Here is a 23,184-nt window from a genome sequence, read left to right as displayed (position 1 = left end):
TATATATAATATATATTACATATAATATATAATCTGTCCTATTTTTCCAGCACCACTTTTTGAAGAGATTGGCATTATTCCAGTGTATATTTTTACTATGTAAGCAAGGGTTTATTTATAGGCTCTCTATTGCGTTCCAATAATCTCTGTGTCTGTTTCTGTGCAAGTACCATACTATTTTGATTATTATAAATTTGTAGTATAGTTTGAGATCAGGGAGCATGATACTTCCAACTTTGTTCTTCTTTCTTAGGATTGCTTTGGCTATTCAGGGTCTTTGGCGGTTCCATAAAATTTCAGGATTATTTGTTCTAGTCTGAGAAGAATGACATTGGTATTTTGATAAGAATTGCATTGAATCTGTATATTTTTCTGGGTATTTATCCAAAAAATATCTAAAACACCAACTTGAAAATATATATGCATCCTTATTTTCATTGCAGCATTATTTATAATAGCCAAGATATGAACGTAACCTAAGCGTCCAATTGGATAAAGAAATTGTAGTACATATATACAATGAAATATTATTTGGCTTAAAAAAGAATGAAATCTTACCATTTGCAACAACATAGATGGACCTAGAGGATACTATGCTAAATGAACTAAGACAGAGAAAGACAAATACCATATGATTTCATTTATACATGGAATATAAAAATCCAAAACCAGTGAACAAACAAAACAGAAACAAAATCATAGACCAGAAAACAAACTGATGGTTGTCAAAACTGATGGTGGGTGAAAAAAGCGAAGGGATTAAGAAGTACAAGTTGATAGTTACAAAGTAGTCATGATATACAGCATAGGGAATATAGTCAATAATATTATAATAACTATGTATGGTTCCAGGCAGGTACTAGACTTATTGTAGAATTAGTTTGTAAGTTAATAAATGTCTAACTACTATGCTATATACCTGAAACTAATATAATATTGAATGTGAACTGTAATTGATAAATAAATTTATTTTTTAAAGTGACATATATACATATTATGAATATATATATGAACATTAGTCAGCCATAAAATATATGAATAGTAGTCAGCCATAAAAAAGAATGAAATTTTGCCATTTGTAACAACATAGGTGAACCTAGAGGACATTATGCTAAATAAAATAAATCAGACAGACAAAGACAAATACCAAATGATTTTACTTACTTGTAGAATCTAAAAAGAAAATGAACAAAACAAACAAACTCATAGAGACAGAGAACAAATTGATAGTTGTTAGGGAAGGGTGTTGGGGGGATAGGTGAAAAAAAGTAAAAGGGATTAAGAAGTACAAATTGCCAGTTACAAAAACAGTCATGGGGATATAAAGTAGAGCACAGGGAATATAGTCAATAATATAATAATAACTATGTATGGAAGCACATGGGAACTAGACTTATCAGGTTGATCACTTAATAAGGTATATAAATGTCTAAAGACTAGGTTGTGCACCTGAAACTAATATAATATTGTATGTCAATTATAATTGAAAAATAAATTTAAAAATTTCAAAAGAAGCGTATATAAAAAACGTTGCATTCTGTTGTCAGTATAAGGTCTTATTTTATGAAACTGAGTATGGTTTGATAAAAACATATGCCCCTTATTTTATTTTCTCCTGTTTCCCATACTTGTTCATTATATTCCTTTTTCTTCATGGAAATGACAAAGCTAACCTGTATGTAAAAATAGAAACAACCCTGACTTGCAAATCGCAGCCTCTTTGTACACCATTTAAGACTGTGTCTAATGTGTGTATCAACTTGTTGAAAACATCAGCAGAATTCTAAGTCTGTTTTGCATCTTATAATTCATTCAAAGTAGCAGCATTTTAGAGTGAAAGCTTTTTTCATTTTGTAATAAGGTGAAGATAAAATGATTGAGTTGTTTAACCTGTTACTAACCTTAGATTTCCTTTTTCCATAAATCCCTAAATAAATTGTAGTTTAGAACATGAGATGCTGTGAAACTTAATTTAAGTCATATCCTTCATTTTCTTCCTCAAATATTCAGCTTATTGTCTCCCTAAGATTCTGAGACAAACTCTAAACATGATACTTTCTGCCTAACTATTGCTTCCAGAGCCTATCAGAAAATAGGATGACTTCATTTAAGTTACCCAAAGTCCAAGAAATATTTAGCTCCAGTTTCTAAAATCTATCACTTCTAACACCTTAATATTGGTCAACATACTTTTCCAAATAAGGTACTTTTTAAAAAAACATTTAATTATTTAACTCGTACCACGTGGAGTATACACTACAATTCCTGTGTTTCCAAATTGAGCAAAGATCTTGATCATTTACCCAGCAGGTTGGATGCTGTCTTTGATGTCTCTATTTCCTTCATCCCTATAACCAGGAAGTTCTGACAATTCTAATTTTCAATGAATGCTCAAAATTTCTCTTCTCATTCACATTATCATTATTTTAATTCCTACATAAGCAGCTGCAAGCCTCCCTACCTGCTTTCCACCAATAACTTTTTTTTCTCTCCAATCCACACTACTGCAAGAGTGTTCTTTTTAAAAGTCAAATCTAATAGTGGGCTCTCTATGCTTAATGGCATTTAATATTTTACCATTGCCCTTAGAGTAACTTATTTCACATGGCTAATCAAGACTGTGTGATCTGCCTCTCTGGTCTAGTCTATTTCCAGGCTCTGGTCCAAAACTCTCAGTGTGTCATGGCTTTAGCAATGTTTGTTGATTGACTAAATAGTGTATATATATTATTTCTTATCAAAAGCTTCTTCTGAAGTGATAGAAAACTAGTTCTCTCTGAACATTGTTTACTTTAAAAAAGAGAACAAACTAAATTTATAGTTAAACACAATTCTCAGCTTGTTGAGTTTAATGTTGGACAACTTTAATAATTATAAAAATGATTTGCCTGGCTCTGGGTAATTATTGTAAAATGAGTCTTTACAAAAACAAAGTGAAAGAACCTAAGAGCCTAACTATTTACTTAAATATGCTATGGCAAGTTGAGATAGAGGTTGTAAGATAATTGCCACAGACTGCAAAAAAGACTAGATGTCTTGGTGAAAATTAACAGTTTAGATATTTGAGCCACTAGAGGGCTGTAATTAGACTACATTTCTGTTTAACCCCCAAGTTATTTATTTATTTTCTCTTATTTCTAGTGCCAAATTCATATAATCTCTATGGTTTCAATTGGGTAGATAGAAATATGATTGCTTATTATTCCACACGTCTGGAGGCCTTGTCGAGCAATAAGCATATTTGTGTAATCAGAATTTTTTGAGTTGCATTAAATTTCTTCTTGGAAGGTGAAAAAATATTTGACTTAGTGTCTCCTTTTATGTAAAATGAGGATTTAAACTTCTTCCAAGCATTTTTAAATTGTTGTTTTCTTTTTGTAGGGTAGATGTTAAGAAATTAAGTAGTTTGTAAAGCATCATTTGATCATCAAAAAATAGATTTATAATTTTAATTTAATATTAAAAATTTAAGTTATTATTGTAAATTCACAGTCTTCTGGTCACCAAAGTATAATTGAGTTTAATTCATGACTGAAAAATATAGAGGATTCGGTATCCTTAATGGTTATCTGAAATACATTTTGTTTCTGGCTTTAAGCTTTTACAGAATGTCTTTTATTCTTTGCTAAATTCTACTGTATAAAGAGTTAAGGGGACACATTTTTAAAAATTCTAAATATAACAAGGATAATCAAGGTCACATCTAAGGTTGACAGTAGAGTGCTACTTGCTGAATATGAGAAAGCAAGGCTGTGTGTAATATAATTTTCTTACTGGAGAGATTGTATGACTAGATAGAGATATTTGAAAATTAAAGTTAGATTTGGCATCCAAATGTCCTTAGGTTTGCAGGTTTTTGAACTGTTTATTAACCATGCAAAAATATATTGCTGTTTCTTAATCTGACCACAGTCGATTCTGTCACTGGAATTATTACCCCCCAACACGCACTTTGATGTGATACGTTTTATTTTCAAGTGCTTGTTTTACAAAGATTAGCAAACAAAATAGAATTTCCACTTCTCCCCTTCATCAGCTTTATTTTTGTTTAGTTAGAAAACTTCAAGAGGAAGATATTAAAATGATGAATCCTTATAACTCACTGTGTCTTAAATGACTGGATATTATGGGAGCTGAACTCCAACTTCTATCCCTTAAATGTGAACGTAGTAATATTACAAAGTTATAATTCATTCTGAAGTATCTGATCACTACAATCTGTAAATAAATTGGCTTCTGAATCTTCGCCTGATGTCATAACTAAGTTCTCTTTCCCATTCAAATCACCATGACTGTGCTGAAGATACCCTTTAGAGAATCCTATCAAATGAATAATAGGTTTAAAGAGGCATCATCTGCACTGCATGACTTCCCCAAACTTTATCAGTCCCTTAAAAATTTTTTTTTTGTCAAAATGAGTGCAGATTATGGGTTATTGCTTATCTATCTTGAATTATATTTTGAAGCTGAATCTATGATAAAGAAAAGCACTGAATTTCAAATCAGAATACCTGGCTTGACACCCAGTCCTATTGTATATTACCCATATGAACTTTTACCAAATTATTTAAGCTTCTCTGACCTTTACTTTTTTTAATCTATAAAAAAACACAATAAGGCTTTCTGCATGGGACTTTTATGAAACTAGACTAAAACACTGATGTGCGATACATCGTAAACTGTCACCTGAAAGCCAAAGGTAAGGTGTGTAGACTCCATCTAGTGCTTTTGGTCAGTCCACTTATGAGGAAATTCCAGTAGATGTTGTAGTGAATTCCTTTGAGATTTAAAAGCAAAAAATTTGAAACAACTCAAACATCTAAAAATAGGGAATTGGTTACATACATTTTATCAATTTAATAGTGAAATAATATGTGTATAGCCATTGAAATGATGCTGTAAATCTATATTTATTGACCTATAAAGGTATTTTCATTCATTTATGAGTAAAGAAAACACATTATTAAATATATCACATAACCAGATTTTCTTAAAATTACTAATTCACATACATGTGTGTATACAAACATGGATACACAAATATAAGACTTATAAGAAAAGAAGTGCAGTAGTTACCACTGGCTGTGGGCATTTGGAGTAATTTTTTTTCTATTTGTGTTTTCTAATTTTTTTAAGTAAACAGATTACTTATATAAGGTTACACATGCACGCACACGCTCGAGAAATTTCTGTTTCAATCCAGAGACTTTCTTTAATCTCTGACAACTCCTTTTCTCTCTTACCCCTTAATATTCAGACCATGGTCAAAGCCTTGGGGTCAGCAGTCTTTTGGGTGTCAGCCTCTTTGTTTCCATTTCCCTGGTAACCATTATCCCAATTCAGAAATCATTTTTTCTCATCTGTGGATGCAGAAAGCTTCCACCTAGTCACTCTATTTCCACCCTTCACTTCTATTTTTACCCTTCCTATCATCTTCATAAAAATTTTCGAGTCACAAATGTTTGCTAAAGCACAGAGTTGATTCTGTTATCTATCTCCCGACCCCAACCCTACATGTATTTGATGGCTTCCCTTTGTCCTAGAACATTTAGTTTATGCTCTTTAGCCTGATTTTAAAAGCTCTTCATAATATAGCCAAGGTTTATTTCTTACTCTCTCACATATACCCTTTAGTTAGCTAAACATATTACTATTCTCTGAACTCCCCCGACTTTTTTATCTCCACTTTAAACCATCATATTTCAATGGTACTGCTTATTGAAACTTTACTCACGATTTATAGCCCAACCAAATTCCCAATTTTTCTTATTTCTAGGTGTGCTCTTTCCTACCTCTGAATCTCATGTTCTCAATATTTATTTATTCATTCATTCATTTCTATCTTTTTTTTAGTATCTGTTATGACCTAGTGGCTATCTGGATACCCCAAAATATAGAGGTAAATAAGCCAAAAATATCCTTGCACTTAAGCAATTAATAATCTAATACTTAACATTTCTCCTTTATTTAAATCTATTGATTTATGGTGAACTTTCCTTAATCACCACTTCCCCGGCAACATCACAAATACACTGATTGTAGGAGCCTCGAGTGTTATGTATGTTTGATTAGCTCATAGAATCCACTATGTTATCTTACAAATACGAGATAGTCAATAAATTTACTGATAGAAGGCCAGAGAGAAAAATGGAATGAAATATTTTGTTCCAGTAACATAGTTATATATGATATATATGTATTTTATGTATGTATTATTAACCATGTGACTTTCTGTTCAGTGTTTTTGGAAAATTAAAATTGATTCCTAATTAGCATTATTAATTTGGTCTCTAAAAGGATGGGAACAAGTTATTTCAGCTTGTTTTATACAGAAGAATCCAAGATAAGACTGATTTTCTTATGTAAAACTGAAGCTGAGAGTACATTCTTCTATTAGAGAACAAGTTATGTTACAACACTCAGATTTTATAATTTGACCTAGAATTCAGAGGCCTGAGAGTGAGTTCTTAATAATAAATGAGTGTTGGCCTACAGAATTTAGAAGTTTAACAATATACTGAATTTGGACACTCCAATGTATTCATGACCTATAAATACACTATACCTCCAAGTTGTGTTATTTTCTGTAAGTCCTTAGTGCAGTTTTCCCTTTTCATTTAATAAATTATTCACTTAAAAATTTCCCTTGGAAAAGTAAACTCTCTTACTATCTATTAAACATCTCTATCTTTTCATGGTATAGTTTTTACTCATTTTAAAATGAAGATATTAGCTGTTTTCCTTTTTTTTTTTTTTTTTTTGAGAAAAAAGGCTGGGTAATAATTTTTATGAATACACAAAAGGTATTTTCTTTTAAGATGTGTAAAATGTCTAAATATTTTTAAATGAATCCTGATGTTTTTAAGTGACTCTTTACTATGATAATTTTAGCCCAAATCTGCTAAACCCATTAAAAACAAAACAAACCAACAAGCTCTGTTTTATTCTTAAGAGAAATATTTATCTGTCTAAGGAATTGGCTATATCCATACAAATTGGTGTGTGAGATTTGATTCTGAAAAATCAGAAAATCTATTTGGTTGTAAACATTCTACTATATTTCAAGTATAGCTGAAAAGCTTACTCTTGTCTGAATCATATTGTAATCAGTATGTGTTATTTTGTTTCTCCAACTGAATTATAAGTTCTTTAGGCACCAGAGTCATGGTATATTATTTGTGTAAATCTGTGCCTTGTAGGAAATAAAAACATTTGTTGATTTGGTTTACTTAATTTTATATTAATTTGTAAAACAAATGCTTCTTATGGTATGAATGGTTTTTCTTATCAATTTGAATTTTCGTGTATTACTCTAAGAAATCAGTTTTAAGATAAATGTTTAGAATCTTTTTTTTAAAATTATGGTCTGAATATACTTTTCATTCTTCAGAGTGTATATTTATATAAACTTTTTATATTTTTATGAAAATTATATTCAAGATGTTTTAGTATTCACATATACCTTTTGATAACTCTAATAGAAATTTGGTTTCCTTTCTATAATGCCGAATAATCTAAATATAAAAAAGAAAATAAAATTGGTAAATGAAAGAAGAACTAAATTGCAGATTTTCCTCTCCTATTGTCTGTTGTTTGAGATTAGACCTCATGAAGCACTTTTCTTATCTTCTGTAATGTAGCTATTTCTTTTCAAATACATGTTGGTGTGAATATTCAGTTCAGGAAGAAGAATCACTTGATGTCTTATTTAATACTACGCCTCTGTGAGTTGTCCTCTCTATTTTTTCTTGAAGTTATACACTAGTAAAACTACTGTCATTGCCCTTGCTTTTCGTCTTTGCTGCACATTTACTTTTCGACAGGCTTAAATAATAGCTAAAATGGTTGAAATGATTTATGCCTGCAGTGATGTCTTCATTTGCTCTATTCACATTCCTTTTTTTTTTACTAATGGTCTGGTGAGCACCTAGTGTAGGTGCATTTTATTAGAGAGTATATTCCCTCTAAATGCTGTTCCTAAGCTGAAAGAAATGGGCCATAATCATATAAAAATAAAGTATCTCTTTGTAAAATTTACAATAAATGGAATGTCCTTATTCCCGAGGCATAGAACATAAGGGATATTTTTTCTCTCACTATAAGGTTGCTTTTTATACTAATGTTGATTAAGTATATCACATCAACAACTGTTGTGACATATAAGAAAATGAATGAGTCTCCTGAAAATCTCAATTGAACTGAGTAAATCTCTTGCAGTTTTAGTTTTCTACAATTTTCTTCTTCCTGTTGAGACAGAAAAGATAGGTTCCCAGTCTCTACAGATTGCTTCGCTCCTAGTTCATAAAATTGCAATTAATAATGGTGAGCTAAGACCATTCTGGATTTGATGTACTGTCCTATCATTATTGAAAGAGAGTCTTTAAATCTGCTGTTTAACAACTTGTCGGGACTTTGCACTGATTAATTCATCTGGTCACAGTCTCAAGGCTGACATGGCATCTTCTAGGCCTTCCACTCCATTGGGATCAACCTCATAACTTTATAAGAGATGAACTTACTACTTTATAGACTTAGAAAGAAATTTCAACCGTCAGCTGTAGGATATGCCACTGGAATTTAATTTGTTGACCTATGAGAACACAGAAAATCTCATATTTTACTGAACTTTCTAAATATAAAATGTTATCAGAGAATCATAATGACTCTGACATTTGAACTTCAGTAGAAGGCCAATACATTTAAAGTAAGTGCTCTCCTTCCTGAAATGTTCAGCACTCCATCAACAACATATGTCAGATTCTTAAGAAAATATTACCCATTGTGGAAGAAAGCACTGGAAATTGGGTCATGGGTACTGGCTCTTAGAGAAGACATTATTTGGGGGCCACTCAACATCTGTTCTCCCTGTGTTCTGGGGCTAGAACCCTAAATTACCTCTGAAAAAGCATCTACCACCCTTTATGTAGCCTTGTGGTACAGTTGGTTAAGGTTCCCTGCCGTGCTTAACCAAAAGGGGAACAACTTTACGTGTGTGTCTTGAGTACAGGGGATGAGAGGACGGAAAAAGTGTGTGGAGCTAATTTGTTCTAGGAGCAGTAACTTGAATATATTTGTTAAGTCTTGCTATTTGGATCATCAGAGCTAAATTAGTTTCTGCCCCTCTGGACCTGGATTGTTCTTCTGAACTCTGAACTCCTCCAAGTCTTCCAATAAATTCCTCTTTTAATTCATTTAGCTAGAATCAGTGTCTGTTACTTTACTCTCAAGAACTATGTGATGATTAATTTTAGGTGTCAGCTTGACTAGAAATATCTGGTGGCTGGTAAAACATTATTTCTAACTGTCTGTGAGGGTCTTTCAGGAATAGATAAGTATTTGAATTGGTAGTATGATTAAAGAAAATCACTTTCACTAGTATGGGTGGGCATCATTCAATCCATTAAGGGCTAAATAGAATGAAAGACAGAGGAAGGGCAAATTTGCTTCCTGTACTTGAGCTAGGATATTTATCTTCTTCTGACCTTGGATATCAGCACTCCTGGTTCTTGGAACATCTTACTTAGATCCAGATTTATACCACTGGCTCTCAGAACTTGGGACTTGGACTGAAACTATACCACTGACTTTCTTGAGCCTTCAGCTTGCATACAGCAGATTGTCAGACTTCTCAGCTTCCATGATTGTCTGAGTCAGTCCCTTATAGAAAATATTCTATCTGTCTGTCTGTCTGTCTGTCTATCTATCTATCTATCTATCTATCTATCTATCTATCTATCTATCTATGTATCTATCTATCTATCTCTATCATCATCATCATCATCATCATCATCATCATCATCATCTATCATCTATCATCTATCCATCCATCCATCCATCCTTCCAACCATTTATCTTACTGATTCTGTTTCTCAGAACCTGACTAATAAAAACTATTAAAGCTTCATTTTATAATTGTTAAATTTTAATAGTAGTGTGCTATCGTTTGGTAATTCTTTACCTAATGTTCTTTTGAGAATAAAATGTAGTAGGATATGTTTTACTACAGCTTAAAATATATCTTTAATAGGCATTCCCAGGGTAAAGAGTTTATTGGAATCCAAAATGCTAACCTAAGTCTATGAAACACTCTTGGCTCTCTTTTTGGACAAATTCCTCATACTCCTCAAATACTTCCTTTGGGTCAAGATGCTCCAGCCACTCTTGTTTTCATTTACTTCTTGGAGCATGACATGTTTTTCCTCCCATGTTCCTTCTACCTGAAATTTTATTTACTATCTCCATCAACAAATGCCTTCTCAATCTTCAGATCTAAGTGAAATTTCTAGGTGACTTTTCCTGTCAACAACTGATCTCATACATCTTATCGTTTGTGAGATCTTATCATATATGTGTATCTTATCGTATATCTCATATATCTTAATCTTCATTTGGGTTGCCTCATAGGCATTTTACACTTAACCTGATCCATATATATCTTCTGATCTCTCATCTCCAGTCTGTTTTTCTCTCATTTTTCTCCATTCAGCATTATCGTCATGCAGTATCTCAAGCCAGGAGTAAGCCTTGACTCATGTCTTTCTATTGTCCCAAACCAATGCACCTGCCAGTTCAGGTGGCTTTAAATCCAAACTAGATCCCAAATCCCATTCTTCCTCTTTCACCTTCACAATTTTGTCTTATCCCAGTTATCATCTTTTGCTTACTCAACAGCAATGTCTTCTATTTTATTTCTGCGTACACTCTTAACCTCATATAAGTGATTGCTTATATTCCCTTGCTTAGAATCTCCAGTGGCTTCTAACTCCAATTAGGAAAATATATACAAACTCCTGACTGAGGCCAGCAGTGTGGTCCAACATTATCTCCAACTTAGTCGCCCTCCTTTACCTCTCTTCTTTGCTTACTACCTTTCTCCATAAATTTTTTCCCTTCTTTCCTTCCTCCCTTCCTTTTTCCCTTTCTTCCTTTTTTCTTTTCCTCGTTCCTTCCTTTCCATCTGTCATTCTGAATTCTCAGCCGCACGGTCTTTGCACCAGCTCTTCTCCCTGTTGGAATGCTCTTCCCAGATTTTTGCACATTTGGCTTCTTTTCATTTAAATCTCAACTCAAATATCTCTCTCACTGAAGATATTAACCACCAATTCTAAAGGAGACTTCCCTCTGCCAATCTCTATCACACCGTCTTATTTCAAAGCTTCAAACGATTACCCCTGTAAAAGTATCTTGTTCCTGTACCTGTTTTATTTATTTATATGACTTGCAAGGGCATAATTTCACATCTAATTTCTCCTTTCAACTATGTTTAAAAACAAAACAGCATTCTATTTGGTTGTTAACTTTTCCTCACCTGTGTTTTGGTTATTAGGTAACACATTTTCACAAGTTAATAAAGACTAATTAAATACAAGCTAATGACCCTGTTTCCTGTATATATATAATAAAAAGAATCTTAAGATATGCTATTTGTGGAAATTAACAATTTAAAGTAGGCATTAGTGGGACTTAATTTTTCTTGTCAGAAAAAAAAGAATTTAAAGTAAATACGAGTAAAGGGGGTCAAATATATGGTGATGGAAGGAGATTTGATTGTGGGTGGTGAACACAGAATGCAATATGCAGAAGATGTATTACTGAATTGTACACTTGAAATCTATATAATTTTATTACACAATGTCACCCAGATAAATTTAATTAAAGTAGATAAATAAATAAAAAATAAGAAGTATCTGAGTGGAAGAATTATTATGGATTAATATTGTCATTAAAATAAAGCACTTAAATACGTAAGTTTCTTGAGGGCAGGAACGGTGGCATTTTCATTGTTTGAAATCTGTTTTTTTGCCTAATATATTGTCTGTGAGTTCAAGAGGCACCTATCAAATTGTTGCTAAATTGAATAAAATACACATTTTGGAATTGTTTTAATGCTTATAACCTAAAATTATTTTTTGAGCAAATGAAAGAAATTTTCTTCATTTATAATTAAGAGAATTCTAGTGAATTTATAAATATCAATAAAAATGAGTAAGATTCTCACTTCTCTATCTCATTTGCAAACAAGCAGTGATCAGGAATGAGATGAGATTCCTGCATTATAAGTTTTATGATTTGCATTTTATTGAGCAGATAATTTTTGGAACATGGCTTTTGAGACTTCTAGGCTGTTTTCCAGTATCTTGGGTTATTAGTTCTTAATATTCATTAATTCTGATTCTAGATGCCACATCATTGGTGACCCAACTCCTCTACATCAACACTAAATAATGATTTTGAAATCACCAAAGACTGTAGTTGCCATGTGACCACTTATAGAAAAGAAGCTATACTCAGTTTGAAATGACTATACAATTCTCATTACGTATGCTTTTTTCTTCCTGCCATTTTTTTGGAAGGTGAGAGAAAAGCTTGTTCATTGCTCTCTCTCTATTTTTTTTTAAATCAAAACTTTTCTCTTAGTATAAACTTTCCCACTGAGACCCACCCAATTTAGAAGTTATTGGACAGAGTCAACACCTGATTAGAAGATTATAAAACTTTGCTTTGGTACATTGGGGGCACCTGGGATTTTGTTTTGTTCTTCCCTCTATTTATTATAACCATAAATAAAATGCTTCACTAAAGCAATTGCAGATAATTACAAGACAAGCAGTTCTATTTCAGTGGTATTAATTTCACACTTTTTAGAATTAAACAATTGTCTTGACTTCGAACATACATATAAATATGTGTGTATATATGTATGTATATGTATATATGTGTGCATATGTGTATGTATGTATGTGAATGTATGCCAGGGAAACAATATTTATGGAAAACTGGTTGAGGGCAAATTATAATAGGTTTTGTTTAGAACTGAAGCTCTTAGAACAGAAGTTACAAACAAAAGTCACAAAACCTGATTTTATTTGTCCTGCATGGTGCTTTATAACCATGGTTCTTGTTATTATTATTACTTAACCTTTAGCAATCAGGAGATTTCACATGGAAATTCAGATTTCCACCTTCTCCCAAAAAATCAGGAAACACTATAAGAAATTATATGCAGTTCAAACATTGGTGACTCCATGATTTTAAACTGCAAATGGCAACAATTTAAAGGCTTCCATCCCTTTGTTTTGATGTTTCTCTTCCATATCAAATGGCGTAAGGTGCAAGCACTCAAATGCATACCCAGAATGCTCCCTGGTTTAATGGGGTATTACATGCAATCTTATTCTACCTGTAATTTTTTTCTCCCAATTTCTATGTTCTATCAATTTTTCCTTCATAAAGTTTTTCACATTTGGGCTTATCTTCTTCCTCTCCTTGTTATGACTTTTATCCAGGTCATGTTTTTCTCCCATCAGGGCTACTGAATGTGTTGCTGTCTTAGCCATCACCATCCTTCTTGCCTTAACCTTTCCTCTGCCTGTCCCATCCCACTCTGCAAACTAGTTATATATTTATATACTTCAACATATTCAAATCATGCCTTAACATATTAGTTCCTGCTCTCAGATTGCAGTGACCATCTGGAACCCATGTCCAACTATTTGACCTGCAGTCAGAATTCAGTCTGTTTGTCCCCTCTCATTTTATGTTAATCCATACACAAATACCTAATTAATATGCCCAGGTCCATAGCACCAAAGCAAACATCTTCCAATCTCTGATGACTTTACTCCAAGCATTATCTTTTCCTCTCCACCTGTGCAAGTAGATCATGACTACTTTCAAGACTAGCCTCTCTAGACCACCGTGGTCCATAACGGCACAATACAGCTCATCTTGCCTGGTGCATATTTCAAAATCATATTTTATTTCTCTGATCATCTTAAAACTGGATTTCTCCAAGTATGGTCCTTGGACCTCTTACTTCAGAATCACCCGTTGTGCTCTTAAACATTTATTCCTGAGCTCCACCTATAGACTCATGAATCCCTTAAGTTGGTACCTAGAAATCTGATAAATTTAAAATGAGAAGTCTAGAATTTAAAGGCAACATGAAAATAGTGGTACAAGCCTGCCTGATGGTTTGACAGAAAGTAAAATAGGATTCAATTAAATTTACAAGTGTATTTTTAGGTCTGCCAGTGTCTTTCTCAAACATTATTTACCATAATTATTGATAACAGCTCTGGGTGTGGCTTTAACCAGCTCTTTGCCACCTATGCTGAGGCCATCAGGCCCATGGTCTATTGGAGAAAAAGTGGAAGGTATTTAAGAGCCTCACATTTCAGGCAAAAGCAAAATGATTAAATAATAAGCTTCTTGAGTGCAAAATTGTGTTTCTTTTCTTTTTTTTTTAAATTGTTCTTTGCTCCTCTCATGCCTTATATCCAGTACACCATAATTAATAAGTGTTGAATTGCATCGGGTAAATTGAATGAATGTGTGAAGATGAAAATTAAAAATGGACATCAGTACTCAGGTTTTAGTAATGGTGAAAACTCATTGGGTGCACACTCACTCTGAGGTCAGGCGCTGCATTCAGTGCTTCATGTAGATTATCCAAGTGAGCTCTTGCTTCAATCTTAATAAGGTATTGCTATGATCTACATTTTAACAACAGAGCGTATTCAGCTAGAATTGCACAAGGGGCAAAATACACTGTGATATGAGAAGCAATCACTTTCGTCACTTATGAAAAATCTTTTGAATGACTGTAAACCATCTATTTCATTTTGTTAAAGAGGGGGTTGATACATTTGAAATACTGATTAATAACCATTAGAGAAGTCACCGTGACAAAGCGGTTTGAGGTACAGAACAGAATTTGGAACAGAAAGACCTGTGTTCAAGATTCAATTTGCCACTTAACAGCTCTGCAAATCTGAGCAAAATCCAAAGTCTCTCTGAAACTCAGTCCTTTATAAAATCAGAACAATATTACTGCATATCAAGTTGGCATGAAGATATTTATGTGAAATATTATGAAAATATAGAGTGCTATTACTATTAATGATTGCCGAAGCAGGATCTCAAAAACTATAACTACATTATTTTGAATCATGTTTTAAAGAGGGGGGAAAAACACAGAAATAATGAAATCTCATCTCCATAATCACATAAAGCAGGTATTACAGTCCCGGAATAAGGACTCTGAGGCTTAAGGAGGTTAAGTAACATATCATAGTCACAGCACACCTAGTAAACAGCTGAGGTGAGATTTAACAACCACACCTGCCTAACTGCAAATGCTCTGCTCTTTCCAAAGTGCCAGTTTATCTTTTTCTTTTTTTTTAATAAGCCAACACATATACTTTGTCTTAACATTAAAAAGAGAGAGAGATCTATGTTTGAAAACTCATTCTGATAATTCCAGATAAAGATATTGTTATCTTGAGTCTGGCTCAACTTCCTATTATGAAATATAGTAAACATGATTTGAGTGTAGCTTAAATGATGTATCCAAAAGGGATAAAACAGGTCATCTGGGAAATTGATTTTATAGATTATAAGAATTCAAGTGAACTAAACTGTACTTAATTGTACTTGATGGACACAATTTTTTCAAAAGAAAATTCTTCAGGAAACAATTTCATTATTATTTCTATATGTGACATCTATAGCCTGGTGTAATTAAAGCAAAAATAAATAATATAAACTTCACTTAAGTAGTAGTGAAGAAACCTCTATCTTCATGGATTTGAGGTTCGCAAGGAAAACAAAGGGAAATCTTTGATCCAAGTTCAATTTTTCACTTCCACATATTTTTTAAATGTTCCATTTAAAAATGTTTTAATGAAGAGAAGTTAGAGAATTTGCTCACTCTGTTACTTTTTGAAGGAAATGATTCTGAGAATATTTCATGTCTCCACCAACTTTTATCCTGAAATAGAGTTTCCAGTAGAGATGAACTCCAGCTGTTAATTTTGGTTACTGGGGCATGGGACAGAAGGAATTATATATTTTTTTAAAAAGTAAACATTTTTAAAATGAGGATAGGGTTAAGACAGGATTAAGAATAAGAGTGGACATGAGGGTATGTATGAATGTGAAAGTGTTCATTTAAATACTGTAGATAAATTCTGAGCACAGATCATGCCCTACAAGTAACTTAAACATCTTTTCTTAAAACACTGGTGGTTAAATTCATATGCTGTTGGAGTCACACAGTCTGGGATCAAATCCCACTCTGTCACTTCTTAATTTTGTAATTTTAGGCCATTTACTTAAATTCCTTGTGAATCTATTTTCTTATCTGAAAATTAGGAATATTACTCATTTATATGATTGTTACAATGATTCAGCATAATTATCAATACACATTGTCAATGTGGTTGATGTTATTATTGTTGTTTTGGTGTTGTAGAACTTATTCAATATATATATATGCACATATATATATACACATATGTGTGTGTGTGTGTATGTATATATATATAAGATATAGGATATATATATGTATATACATATATGTGTGTGTGTGTGTGTGTGTGTATGTATATATATCCTATGACCTTAAAAAAGGATATTGAGGAATGGCAACCACTTAAGAGTTGTTTCTTTACAATTGAATAAATTCACAAAATGGTGTAAAATACACAGACACCTATTTAGATAAAATATCAAGTTAGTTTTCTTTAAGAAACGTTAAAGATGTTCCTAAAATGAAAAGGTTATAAAACCAAACTTTCTAGTAAATAATCACAAGTTTATACTTATATTTTCAAAAGCGCACAAATTTGTACTCATCATAAGAGAACATATTGATTTGTGTGTGTATTTCAAGCGACCATCTTACGCACACTGTGCCTGTGGCTGACAGCATTCTCCCCTGGGAAGGTGGCTTCTCTAATTGCAGTGAATGGTGATTCTATTTGTAGACATTACTTCCTACAGCATGCATTCCTTTCTGTGATTATTATTTAAAATATACTTGTCCTCAAATTATTTAGTCTCCTTGGCTAAAGGAGAAAGTTCAACAGCACAACAAGAACCTCACAGATAATGTGTATCTGGGTTGAAAATGCCTATTTTCTTACCAACAAAATAATCTGCGTTTACTGAAACATAGGGAATACAAAAAGTGTTTCAATATAAAGATTCTCAAACTACTACTTAGGCCTAGAAGAAAAAGAAAAAAAAAAAAAAACAACGAAAACAGAAGTACTAATATTATTTGAACTGCCGGGGCATTTGTCCTCTTCTCACACTATCTCTTGCTTACAAACAAAAACAGAATTTTTACATTGACAGAAAATTGACAGCAAGAGGACTTACCTTCTTTCAACCAAGAAATGTTATTTTTATCATTTTCAAAGTGCTCAGCTGTTCTTACTTTTACCTTTTCCGGCTCAGTTTCTGACATCTAAGTGGAAACAGAATTTGTGATATAAAAAATTCATTAAGAACCCAAATTTATAATATTGAGCTTTATATTTAGAGACTACTACTATATCATAGAAAAATGTTTTCTCTATAGTTTTGCAGTTCACAAATGTTGTCTTACATTTTATTCATTTGTAATATATTTTTTAAAAAATTAACATTGAAAACTAAACCTTATATAATTGTTCATTTTGCAGCAGTAAAGTTTCTTATAAAATTTTACAATTTATGAATATAAAAGAATAACAGATTAACAACTAGTCACAGATCTGTAAAAAATAAATATTCAGTTGATGTTTTAATGTTTTTTAATAGTCTATAGAAAAGCATGCTGCAAAGATATAAATAATAATAAAACACAAAAGAACCTTTTCAGTAATTTATTGGTGAGAACCTTTTGGCCTAAGATAGGCCCAGTTGAGCTCTCTGAAGCTGTTGAGGAGACCTATCATGTACCTTCACTGCATTGCATTTGACTTTCATGGCTTGCTCTAATGAGCTAGGATGCTCCATTTGAATCAGCACCTCAATATACTTACCTGTGTGTTCCAAAAGGAGGAGGCCCAAGGCGTGGGACCCGGGAGCAGCGTGGCGATGCGCTGGGCAGCCTTCCTTGTTGTCTCTCGATGTCCAGCATTCCTCTACCCTGCCAGAAGTGAGCAAAGAAGCAAATACACTCCCTCCCTGGGTGGTGCTAGATTTGTATTGCTGCCAAAAGCATCCAACTTGCGGCTGAGAGCCTTTTTTGTTTTTTTTTTTTTAGGTAATATAAAGCCTGTGGTTCAAAACAATAAAAACCTTCTTCAGTCTAGCACTTATTTAAAATGACACTCTGCAAAATCGAGTAAAAATAATGAACTCTTTTCAAACTGACAAAGTTTCTTCAGTCCCTTTCCTTCCACATCCGTCATTCATCACTTAGAGTTAATATAAATGGATGTTGAAAAATACATTGAGAAATATACATAGACTATTTGGGTTAAAATAAAAAGAAAAGAAACATCTAAAGCTATTTCTCTAGAAGTTCATCCTGCAGCTGACATTTTGAAAAGCAAGTTTTTCTAATATTTTATAGGAAACAAGAAAACATATCAAATTCTTTTGAAAGTCTGCAGATGTTCCAGAAAGGATTTGAAATAACATTTCAAAGAGGATTTGTCATTAAATTCTTAGTCAAAGATAATACCATTTTCAACAGAAGGTTAACAAGAAAAAGCATAACCCTTAGCTATGCCTGATGATAAATAGTCCAACATTTCTACATGCTGTCATTTTTTTTCATCATGAAATATAATATTTATTTTTTTGACCCAAAGTGGTTTGCCTTTTTATCTGGACAACTGCCTGTTATCTGATCTTCTTGTATCCATTTCACCTTCTTTCTCAACTTTATTTCTTGTACTTTGCTCCCAGGTTCACTGTCTTTAAAAAGTACCTTGATCAGTGAATTTCTATACTAAGAAAACTTTCAGTTTTTCTTATTATCAATAAGATAAATTTCCGATTCTTAAAACAGCTAAGAGTAGTTGGATTCGATAACATAATTTTCAAATTGTGGCTTAACATCTTAAGATTTCTCCAAGGTGCCTATCCTTTTACTCCAATCAAATTGTAAAGCTGTCACTCAAACTTACCTGCTTCTATTATTAACATTCCAGAAATGTTTCCTCAAAAATCCCATCTCCACCCCAACCTTGAAGCCTTCTGGATATCTGTCATCTGGAAATAATCATTCCTTTCTCTGATCTCATGTGGGACTCTTGGCATGATCCTCTCCAGTTTGGTCTTATGTAAGCCTATCTTATCTGACAAGACTATAAAACCCTTGAGAGCTCAGCCTGTATCTCAGCATTTTATTCACCTTGCTCAGATTAGTAATGTTTAAATAAACAAAACCAGAATATCAAAATCCAATGGTGTCGTACTTTGTCTCAAAGTGATAGGAGACATCTGATTACCTAAAGTTCCTTTAGGAAGTTATACTAGCAAAGAGTCAGTTGTTTTGGACAAAGCTACCTTCCTTTGGAGGGATGGCAGGTGTCCATCAAGAAGATTACCTCACCAGTACTGACCAAGTAATTCCAGATTGACTGGTTTAAATTCCACTCCTGGGAGAGGTTAAAACTGTAATTAAATTATGTTTTAAGTCTTGGTTTGTAGGTGTGAGCTTAACCCCAGTGGCTCCATTTGGGGCCTGTTGTCTCTTTTTTAACAAAGTATATGACATGAATTTCTATATGGTATTTTCTTTCATTTTGAAGAGCATTTTTTTTTAAATAAATTTATTTTTTAAAATTAGTTTCAAGTAAGTATACAGTACATTGGTTAGACATCTATAATGTTCATAAAATGATCCCCACAAATGCTCCCTCCCTCCCCTGGTCCTCCACTTAGCCATCATATAATGCTAACTGCATTCCCTCTGCCATGCTCCCGGTGCCCAAGTTTCAGTTACTAATTTGTACTTCTTTAACCCTTCATCTCATTCTCTCAGCCTCCCAACCCCCCTGTCCATCACCAAATTGTCCACAATATTTGTGAGTCTGTTTTTGATTAGTTTGTTCTTTTTGTTCCTTAGATAGCACATATAGGTGAAATCATATGGTATCTATCTTTCTCTGATTTATTTCATGCAGCATAATAACCTCTAGGTCTATCCATGTCGTTGCAAATAATAGGATTTCATTTTTTTAATGGCTGAATAATATTCCATTTACATATGAACCATAATTTCTTTATCCAATCATCTGTTGATGGGCATTTGGATTGCTTCCATATCTTGGCTATTGTAAATTGTGCTGCTGTGAATATTGGAGTGCATAGATCTTTACGAATTATTGTTTTGGTTTTGTTTGGATAAATGCTCAGAAGTGCAATTGCTGGGTCAAAAGGTATGTCCATTTTTATTTTTTTGAAGAACCCCCATACTGTTTTCCATAGCGGCTGTACCAATTTGCAATCCCACCAATAATATATGAGGTTCCCTTTTCTCTGCATCCTCACCAACACTTGCTGTTTTTTGATTTATTGATGATAGCCATTCTGACAGGTGTAAGGTGATATCTCATTGTGGTTTTGATTTGCATTTCTCTGGAGCATCACTTTTTTTAAAATTAGACAACGTCTTGAATTCTATTTCTGTCTTTGTGAGTGTTAGTGACCATTTTTTTTTATGAGAGCTGTAGATATTAGTAAGCATCATATTCAATTGTTTTCATCTACATCACCAAAAAAGATAATAAGAATAGGCGCCAAGTACTTTTTTATGAACCAATTATATATCACTAGTGCCTTTATTGTACATTACATTAAGTGTATTTGATACTAATGCAAACCTTTAAACCATTATTCATCCACGTAGAGATGTACTTGGGCCACAAAACTTTCTATCTGGGTGATAGAGTCTGCTTTGGACTGAGATTTTAGTTTCCCGAGTTGGACTGGGGCTTGGAATGAATGAGATAAACCACAGTTTATGGTAAGAAGTAAAGAGAAACCAAGTCTGATGAACTCCAGGCAGAGCAGACTGAGAAACAATAGATGGCCCAAAATGAACGTCAAAAGTGACAAGCCAACCTCAGAAATCAGGCTGGTTTAATTAGAATCCAAGGAGAAAAAACACATTTTAAAAAGAATCTCCTGTCTAACTTATGTTCATTTGTACCCATTTAAAATAATGAGCTAAAAAATTCAGCCCCAGGGATGTGGTCTCACAGCTCAAGTTTTCTTCATAAATTCTTTTTGTTTTCTTTTCTAAATGAAGCTAGTTTGAATGTATTCTTATTTTACAACCTTATTTCTTTTATGCATCAATATTTCTAGTTCCTAGTCAAAATTTCATCTAGAGATAGAATCTTTAAGGTCAAACTATTCAACAGAAGGCAGTCTTTGCCAAGAGAGAAACATGCAATATAATTATGTTTTGCGTTCTCGTTTCTGTTAAAATAAAGGTGATACATGAAGGTACAGACTTCTTTAAGAAACAAATAATTATGTGCTATCATATTAGTATTTTTTGATCATCTTCAAAATCGTCACATTGTAACATGCCATTGTTTATAAAACAATGAAATTATATATATAATGTAACAGTATGGGATTAATCAGTGTGCAAAGAAATCACCAACTCAGATTATTAGATTTGAGGACTATAATTTGTAAAGTGGGGTTTTCTGAAGAATAGTGGATTAGATACAAATGGTATAGGAAGGTGTACTACTCCTTTGAAAGTGTGTTTTTTGCTACAGAATGGATTCTATATTATTTAATACAGTTAATTAATTATTTTAATTGTTCTAATGACTGATGTATGCTGTCAAATATTTTACATTTAAAAATTATTTTGAGAATTTTGTGGCCTTGATACAAAAATACATGTGGAGTAAATAAACATTGGTATCAAAGTATACCAAAGTATCAAAGACAAAGGTAAATAAAACAAGATGATAATTTCATATTTGCAACGCATGTTTTCCCAGAGAAAGGTTACAACTAACTCCACAAGGCATACTAATTAGAGGATTTATTAGATGTTAGATCTCATCAAAAGTTTAGTTTTAAGAAATAACACTCAAAGATATGAGATGCATTAAGTTTTATTATTGTTTCATGCCAAATCATTAGAAAAGCCGTTTACCTTGAGCAACTTATTTTTATACCTAATGAAGCTGCTTATACTGACTTAGACCTTGGCTGGCATTGAAAAAGATAAGAATAAATATGTGAATGACCCTTGCTGGTAGGTTTATTATGAAGATTTTTGCTTCCTTGGGGTTATATTACATCTTTAACTTAATACAGTCCACTTAGCGTAAATATTGTTATACTCCATGTGAATGTAATAACGTTATAACTGTATAATTTCATTTATACATTCCCTCCTTTGTACTATTATTTTCATATATTGTATATCTACAAATGTTATAATCTGACAGTCCATATGTATATGTGTGTGTGTGTGTGTGTGTTTAAATAGTTATCTTTCAAAGAAATTAAGAGAAGAAAAAATAATTTTTTTTTAATGTCTACTCCCTTATTTGCCATTTCTGGTTCTCTTCAATTCCTTCTCATAGGCCTGGATTTTCATTTAATTTCATTCTTTTTCAGTCTAAAGAACTTTCTCTACCATTTCTTGAAATTCAAGTTTACTGGTTACAAAGTCTTTCAGCTATTGTTTATCTAAAATTGTCTTTAGTTCCTTCTCATTCGTAAAGGATATTTATGCTAAATATAGAATTTTTGATTGCCAATTTGTTTCTTTCCTTCCTGCCTTCCTGCCTTGCTGCCTTCCATTTTCATGATTCCTCAAATATTTAATATTTTTTATTGTATATTGGACATTTTGGATGATATATTTTAGAGCATCTGAACTATGTTTCATTCTTATAAAAGGATGTTGAATTATTTTTTTCTAGCAAACAGTTAAATTACTGGAATATCTTTTGGATTCTGTCAGGCTTGGTTTATATTTTGTTGGGGTTGGGTCAGTTTTAGTTTTTCTCTTAGTCTTACAGTGTAGCTCATGCTAAAGAATCTGATTATTCTGGCCAAGACATATCCTTTTTTGGGCCTCAACTACATTCCCAAGGTGCTCAGTGAGATATATCCACTCTGGTTGAAGCAGAGTGTCTTGTAGAGCTATATTAACCATAGCGCATGCATTTAGTGCTCAGCCCCATAGAAACTACTTTTTGCAAGGTATTTTAATTCTTCTATGCATGCATAGCCCGGCCCTTAATTCAGAATACTCATGGTAATCTCTGCCCTTTCCTACTTTGTGCAACTCCCTTTTCTCCAGAAGCTATGCACTGAAAATTCCAATTACTTTAACAGCCTTAGCTCCAGTCTCTGAGTCTTTCACTTGTCAAGTCTACTACCCTACTTGGGCTCCACCTACTTGCACTATGGTAG

The 23,184-nt window shown here is 32.8% G+C and overlaps 1 protein-coding gene across 1 annotated transcript in view; it reads right to left on the bottom strand.

Annotated features, from left to right (window-relative positions):
- The window catches only part of MDFIC2 (MyoD family inhibitor domain containing 2), a 106,440-nt gene extending 88,539 nt beyond the window's left edge, over window positions 1-17,901 (bottom strand). The window contains exons 1-2 of the mRNA XM_015593652.1: window positions 17,814-17,901; window positions 17,167-17,254 (exon numbers count right to left, since the gene is read on the bottom strand). Coding sequence (XP_015449138.1) covers window positions 17,167-17,254 — 88 coding nt within the window. The 5' untranslated portion in view covers window positions 17,814-17,901. The remainder of the gene's footprint in view (window positions 1-17,166; window positions 17,255-17,813) is intronic.
- Between the last annotated feature and the right edge of the window lie 5,283 nt (window positions 17,902-23,184).

This window comes from Pteropus alecto, unplaced genomic scaffold, assembly GCF_000325575.1.
Source record: "Pteropus alecto unplaced genomic scaffold, ASM32557v1 scaffold75, whole genome shotgun sequence".
In the NCBI taxonomy this organism is placed as follows: Eukaryota; Metazoa; Chordata; class Mammalia; order Chiroptera; family Pteropodidae; genus Pteropus; species Pteropus alecto.
The sequence above is the reverse complement of the archived record's forward strand: the minus strand, read 5'-3'. Positions and strand labels throughout refer to the sequence as shown.